Source organism: Mesitornis unicolor, unplaced genomic scaffold (genome assembly GCF_000695765.1).
Source record: "Mesitornis unicolor isolate BGI_N332 unplaced genomic scaffold, ASM69576v1 scaffold5615, whole genome shotgun sequence".
NCBI lineage: Eukaryota > Metazoa > Chordata > Aves > Mesitornithiformes > Mesitornithidae > Mesitornis > Mesitornis unicolor.
The window spans coordinates 24,732-31,792 of record NW_010183338.1 but is presented as its reverse complement, the minus strand read 5'-3'; the positions used below and the strand labels follow the sequence as shown (position 1 = coordinate 31,792).

The 7,061-nt window shown below is 40.3% G+C and overlaps 1 protein-coding gene across 1 annotated transcript; it reads left to right on the top strand.

Moving 5' to 3' along the window:
* Window positions 1-769: 769 nt before the first annotated feature.
* Window positions 770-6,341, top strand: CIPC (CLOCK-interacting pacemaker). Its single transcript, XM_010184086.1, has 3 exons — window positions 770-946; window positions 1,840-2,009; window positions 5,463-6,341. The coding sequence occupies exons 1-3, from the start codon at window positions 874-876 to the stop codon at window positions 6,339-6,341; spliced, it is 1,122 nt and encodes a 373-aa protein (XP_010182388.1). The 5' UTR covers window positions 770-873.
* The last annotated feature ends 720 nt before the right edge of the window (window positions 6,342-7,061 follow it).

The following is a 7,061-nucleotide window of genomic DNA, read 5'->3' as shown; positions in this document are numbered from 1 at the left end:
CTTTACCCAGTGATTTTAAGTATGAAATGATTCGACTTCATGTAGTTTGGTAAGATTGGCTGATCTGTGCCCTGTACTCTGACTTGCTCAGCCCCTGAAGAAAGGAGCTGAATGAGACAGATGCATTCCACCCCTTCAACTGCATCTCTGTCTTCAGTACTCCTACCTTTGATTCATTGATGGTATTCACAGCAGTAGCAGAAAATAAATAAATCTTTTAAAAAGTAAAATACAGGTACTATCTTTCTGCTTCAAATTATTTCTTCCTTCCTATGCCTTAGGTTTTTAGGCATCTTTTAACCTACCCTAAAGGACTCAACGGCCATGCCTAATATGATATTGTTCTCTTGCAGTTGGTACAGGGAGCTGAAAGGTTGGATCGTGCAAGCTTTCCTGAAACTTAAAAAGTCAGCCTAAGGCAGATGGAAAATGTTAGTCCAGAAGATTCTACAAAGTAACACGTTAGTCGATGTAAAGAGTTGTCTGGCTTTTCTGCTCTGCAGTGTGTTATTAAACATGCATAGTTTAGAGAGTTTTGCAGGGAATAAGCTGTGGTTTTATTGCCAAGCCTTTGTTAACCTAAATGTGTGATAAACATAGCAAATGTGAAGCTGGGAGTTTTATAGAATTCTGCAGATTGCTTAACAGATGCAGCAAACCTTTGATAACCAGATCCCCATAAGGACAAACATGGCCACCTTTGTTGTCTTATGCTGATGGAACTTCCTTTAGACTCAGAGAAGGTCTCTTTATTCTGAACATTTTTTGTAGTTCCTCAATGGAAAAGGAGTTACAAACTGCCTGCAGTGCTATGGAAGCATGGAGACAAAATAATCATCTATTGAGACCCTCAAGGAACTACTGGGCAAAGTGATGGAAATGAAGAGCTTGAACCAACACTTCAGTATGGCGGCACCTGAATCTGACAAGGACTCTGGATATTCAGGTTATCTTGCTCAGACTTTGCTTTTATTGGTGTTTGATATGTTTGATAAATCTGACTCTAGCCCCTTACCGTTTGTGTCTTGTTACCCGCATGGGCCTTTATATGCAAGACAGGTTGCATCTGCAATCATCCTACCATCGAATGTTTCTGAAGTGGAGCTTTATGTAGTTATAAAGTTCATCCTGTGAATGTGAATGGCATGGGAATTTAAAATGCGTCTAATAAAGAAATGAATGGAAGGATCTTAGACTTCAGAGTCTAGAAGTGCGCATGGCAAAATCACTTTTTGTTCTTTGCATTGACGAATGATCTATTTGATTATGCAGTATAATGTCTCTTATGATTTGACCAGATTGTCAGTAAAGCCTGATAAACCAGAGTGTAATTGTTGCAACATCAGTAAAGTGTCGACAGCGTGCGATTTCAATACTCAACAAAACTGTGGAAAAATTGCTTTTAAAAGGAAAAAAAATGCATTTGTGAGAGATACCTGTCTTACTGGGTTTGTAGATAGATTTCAAGACACAGAATGCCTGCAGCATGAACTATGGCTGTGGAAATACTGAAGCCTTTAGTTCTTTCCTATACCAGGCTTTAAAGCAGTCTTCATGATAGCGTGCAGTCCCTTGGAGAGTAACTAAAAAAAATTACAAAAATTAATAGATTTTTTTTGGAGAGAAAATCTCTACATGAGAGCTAACCTGAAATATAAAGCCTTTTATCAAAGACCATTTGACAGCTGTCACAGCAGGTCTAATTTTATTGGTATTCCAGAACTAAACTTTATTGTTCTTTGTGGCTTAGTTGAAAGGAAGCAGAATAGTAGAACTGAAAGGAGGTAGCAAGCATGCTGCATGTGAAACAACTAACAGCTGAATTTTTACATCCTGCAGATGGAAGTTCGGAGTGCCCGAGTGCTATGGAGCAGACTGACTCGGAGGACGTGCTGAATACGTTGTGTTGGAACACAGAGGACAGGCCTTGGCAATGCCCAGTGACCACAAGCAGCTCCTTTTCTGCACTGTCTCCTATGGTTGTAATGAAAAATGTGTTAGTTAAGCAGGTAGGGAAGAAATTATATATTGAAAAATATTGCATGTTCTTCTCTTCTTTTTTTTTAAACATCTTTTTGAGAGGAAAAGTATTACAATGTTGCTGCAGTTCAGAAAGTAACTGGTAACTTGAAAAGTTCTGTTGTGGCAGCCTGTTCTTTTGAGGGGCAGCTGGAATCACTGAGATGGAAAATATGTGAAGTGGAGACGCTCTGCTACATCTGCTAAACATCTTTGTCTCAAAGAGATCCCCAAAAAATAGATCTTGTTATCCTAATAGCACCAGTGATAAAACAACAAAAAAAGTGGTTTTCCTTTTGAAAGCTGGCGTTTTCTTGTTCAGTCAATAAAGACAGTAAAGTAGGATGATGGGTTTTGCTTTCTAGTTCTTAGGTTCTAGAAGTGCTTTTTTATAATGGCAACACTAATCCAGAATGTTGTAAATGAAAAAATGAAATCCATATCTGAAGTTAGCTGTTGTATTTTTACTTTAACATTTGTTTCTCTTAATTGCATGTGATGGCTCACATTCACAGAATTACAGAATATTGGGAGTTGGAAGGGACCTCGAAAGCTCCCCCAGTCCAACCCCTGCCAGAGTAGGATCACCAGAGCAGTCACACAGGAACACGGCCAGGGCTTTGGGTGTCTCCAGAGAAGGAGACTCCACAACCTCTCTGGGCAGCCTGGTCTAGTGCTCTGTAACCCTTGCAGTAAGAAAGTTTTTCCTCATGTTCACAAAGAACCTTCTATGCTTCAGCTTGCAACAATTAGGTTCCCTATTTATGTCCTCCAATATCTAGTTATGTGGTGTTCCTCCAGCACATCTGTGGGACTATTACATTTAAAAATTTTACATTTGCAAAAATTAGATGCTGCAGTGACACTCTAGTGTTAAACTCAAGGTTGTGTTGCACACAGAAGTAGCTAATAATAAGTAGCTCGTGCTCTTCTACATGCACACACACACACACACACACACATATATATATATATATGTTTATATTTATGGTAGTGTACCAAAAAGGGAATTTAGGGAGGCAGAGTTGGAGGTAGATAAAATTACTAGGCTCAATTATCTTGAACAGCGTGTTGTAACTTCTAGGTCTAATTATGTATGGCTAAGGATAATGATGGTAAATTGAAAACTGTCTGCTGCCATAAACAAAAGCAGCAAGTCTAGGTCAGAAGAATAATGAAGTGTATTTCTGCCTCTTTCCATTATGCCTAGTTACCTCAGATAGTCATGCTGGTCATCTTTTTAAAATGGTCTTTTCAACACAGCACTCAGTTGGGCTCACTGGACCAAAAAAACATGTAGCATCGAGTTACTGCTGTTTGTTTGTTCCAGTTTCAGTTTCAGTCAGCGTGATCCTTCTGTCTTAGAACCACTATGATCCTATGCAGCGATAGTTACCTGCTGTCCCAATTTCAGAGTGTAAACAGCTAACAATAATGTTACTAAAAAAAAAATTAAAAATCAAGCGGGGATTAATTCTCTGAAAGACAGTGCTGCCTGTGGCAAGGTTTCTGAGAGTCTTGAAAAAGTCCTTAATAAGTAGGAAGGCTTTTCAGACAAGTGACATTGATACCTGCAGGATGTTAGCTTTCATTTGAAAAAGAAAAATCAAAACAAAAACCACTTTGCAGAATTAGTGAATTAAATGGCTTTCTCTACTGAAACCGAGATTTTTGGGTAGAAGAACAAGGGCAGAATGCAATGTGAGTGTAAAAGAGAAGAAAGTAGATAACAGAGATAGGGGGAAAAAACAAGAACAAGGTAAACAGTTAGCACAGCTCTTTTGGCCTCAATGGTTTTGGGGCTCTGCTGTGCTAGATATGGTACTGTTGTGCAATAAATCATAGAATCATAGGATGTGTTGGGTAGAAAGGGACCTTTATAGGTCATCTAGCCCAACCCCCTCTGCAGTAAGCAGGGACATCTTTTAATTAGATCAGGTTGACAACTTCTGACACCAAAACCTTGCTCCTTAAGACTGATCGTTCTGTCCTTTGTGTGTATAGCCATGGTATTTATATACCTCCTCACTTCTGAGATCTCCAGATACTTTTGTTTTGAATGTGTTTGTCCTTTATTCTGTGATAAGGTAGTAATATTCATTGTTTACAGTTCTGTACCCCTATTCCATAAGCATCTTGCTTGCTGAACCAGAGAAATTGTGTCAGAGTAGGTAATTGAATCTCATCTCCAAGTCTCAGTGTCCTAATCAGTGGGTAATACCTGCTTTTGGCAAGTTCACATCTGTTACTGGAGGAATGAACTTCAGCAAAGCATGTTAGCATTTGGCAGTTTAAATGTTATGAGACCAGGGGAAAGGAGATGGATTTCAGGTGACTCAGTATAGTACCAAAAATAATAGAATGTATTTGCAATAGCTAAAAACTGTGCCTTCAGCAGGCCTGCTGAAGTAGCTTTCCAAGTCATAAGGTATTGAAGAAGCAGCTGACAGTATATTATATTAGTATAATTATAGTGGTGATGACTTCAATATATTAAGAAGTGAGATTTTGCTTCAGAAAGAAATAGTATCTCCTACCTAGACCATTTGATATGTTTGGAGGAAAGCAAGCATGCTCTTTGACCACGGGATCTCATGAAGATCTGTAGTGATGTATTGGAGAGGAAGGATTAACGTCTTGGGAAAAAATAAGTATTGCCCTGTATTGCAGAATATGGCTTGTGTGAGAGAGTAAAAACTTGGGCATTTTTCTTGAAATTCAATGCTTTTAAGGGTTATTGGTGCGTACCATTTCACAAGAGGTATGGAGTTGAATTGCTCTGAGCTTACAACAGACTTTTTCCCTTGCATTGGTTGATATTCAGCGCTTTTTTTTTCTATTTAATGGTTTTAAATTTATTGAAACTGTGAATTGTACTTAAGATTGCAAGACTTACTGAACAGCTGTCGTCTGTTTTAAATAACCATTTCAGAAGTTTGCTGTAAGAATAGAATTGACAAGATTAGAGTTGCTGCCTTTCAACAAAGAGGGGGTCTGAATTGTTCCTAAAATGTCTGTGCAATCTTTCTCTGACTCTTCCAGTATTTCATATAGATAATGCTTAATTATTTTTCAACTTTTCTGTGCCCTTGTTTGACTGCAAGTCTGGATCTAATTTTTACATGAGAATTGTACAATACAAGCATGCGCTGTAATCCTCATTTAGGAAAGCATGTATAAATTCAGTTTGAATTGTTTTTAAATGTATCTGCTGTTCCATAGTAAAAAGATTATGGATTACAGCTTTGATTCTTGTGCTGTGATCTGTTGTCAGAGAAAAAAAAAGATGAGTTTGATGGAAGACTGTTCAGAATGTATTAATTGGACAGTTTATATCAAATACGAAGTGGCACAGTCCACCTGTTTCATTTAAGGTTTTTTGATCCTGCTCTTCTACAATGTTGTTGTAAGACTTCTGTTTTTTCCTCATTTGTGCTTCTCAGGGGAGTTCATCAGAGCTCCAGTCTTGGACTGTGCAGCCATCTTTTGAAGTGATTCCAGCTCAGCCACAGCTAGTGTTTCTGCGTCCATCACTCCCACCTCCCATTAACCCTCACCCTCTTGGGAAAAAGAGAAATGACTCCACTAATTACTTGCCCATCCTGAATTCTTATCCCAAAATAGCACCACAGCCCTGCACAAGAGATCACTCCTTTGATCTAGATGAGCGTCAGGAAACCAGTTGCCATAAACGACTCTGCACAGAAGCACCCAAGATGGAGACTTCTCCTGTATCGAGGAGCACAGGCTTGCCTACTAGTCCTTTTGCCCACCCACCAGTTAGCTTTAAGACCCCACAGGATTCTAACCAGCAAAGTTCTCCAACTCTGGTGACAAGTGGAAAACTGTCATCTCTTCCCGGTTTTCATCGTGTTTCCAGTGACGCTCAGAAAGTGCCGGGTTTGGCTCCCCTTTTGCCTTTTGGAACTCTGCAGGCGACAAAGTGCACCCCTCATGAGAGCGAGAGTGCAGCACAGACTACGATGCAGTCTGCAGTGTGGAGCCCCCCATTGATACCAGAAGAGATTTGCACTACCCCTGAGCTGCTTTTGCAACAGCAAAGCAAGTGCAGACGCTTTCAGAATACACTCGTCGTGCTACGCAGGTCGGGATTGCTGGAGATCACCTTAAAAACCAAGGAGCTCATTCATCAGAACCAGGTGACTCAGGCTGAACTGGACCGGTTGAAGCACCAAACGCAGCTTTTCATAGAGGCAATAAAGAACAATGCTCCACAGTCGTGGGCAGAGCTAGAAGCATCTCTTACAGGATCTGATAAAGCTGATAGCAACCTTGAAGACTCCACTTATCCCAACATGTAGTAAAAAGGTACATAGCTGTTGGTCAAGTTATTTCTGTGCCTCCTGTTTCCTGTCTCAAGCTTTTACTTGAGCATTTTCCGAGTCCGAGACTTACAAAGTGGCCATGCCATTAGCAGTTTGCCTGCAGAGAGCCAGTTATGGGACTGGAATAGCATGGTGGGGTCTTGACAGAGTGGGTACTTACTATTTCAGTGAGAGCTTGAACTCCATGCTAACTCTGTGTACATCCTTGGACTTGGGAAGCTTGGATGTGCTCTGCTGGCATGTTCCCATTCTCGCAGTGAAAAGACAGTCATTTGCAGCATGCTGCAAGCAAGTATCTTCCTATTCCCATCTTCAGATAGTTCTGAGAATGGCACAGCAGAACAGGCCCCCGTATTGGGCCATCATCAGCTGCAAGTAGATGAAGGGAGCTGGTGTGAGGAAAGGTGGGGTTGGTATCTTTACGTTGATGGGGTGGTATCTTTAGGCTGTTGCTGTCCTCTGTTGTAGCAGAGAGTCTTGCTTCGGGGTTTTAGCCCATTTGAATTAGTGGGGACCTGCTTGTGCTGAAACAGCAATCTATATTCATTGCGCTCTTTGGTCAAAGTGATGAGTGTCTTAGGACCCAAGTGAAATGACATATTTTGATGAGTATACTTTTGATTTTGATCTGTAGAGCTGAGTGAGTGAAAATCACAAGCCTCTCAGCAGAAATGTTTGTTCCAAAGCCATATTTAT

Excerpts from the sequence above, each read along its gene's own strand:
- CIPC (XM_010184086.1), top strand. The coding sequence starts at position 874 with ATGGAAATGAAGAGCTTGAACCAACACTTCAGTATGGCGGCACCTGAA. Across the intron at positions 947-1,839 it reads CAAGGACTCTGGATATTCAG|ATGGAAGTTCGGAGTGCCCG; the intron begins GTTATCTTGCTC and ends TACATCCTGCAG. Across the intron at positions 2,010-5,462 it reads AAAATGTGTTAGTTAAGCAG|GGGAGTTCATCAGAGCTCCA; the intron begins GTAGGGAAGAAA and ends TGTGCTTCTCAG.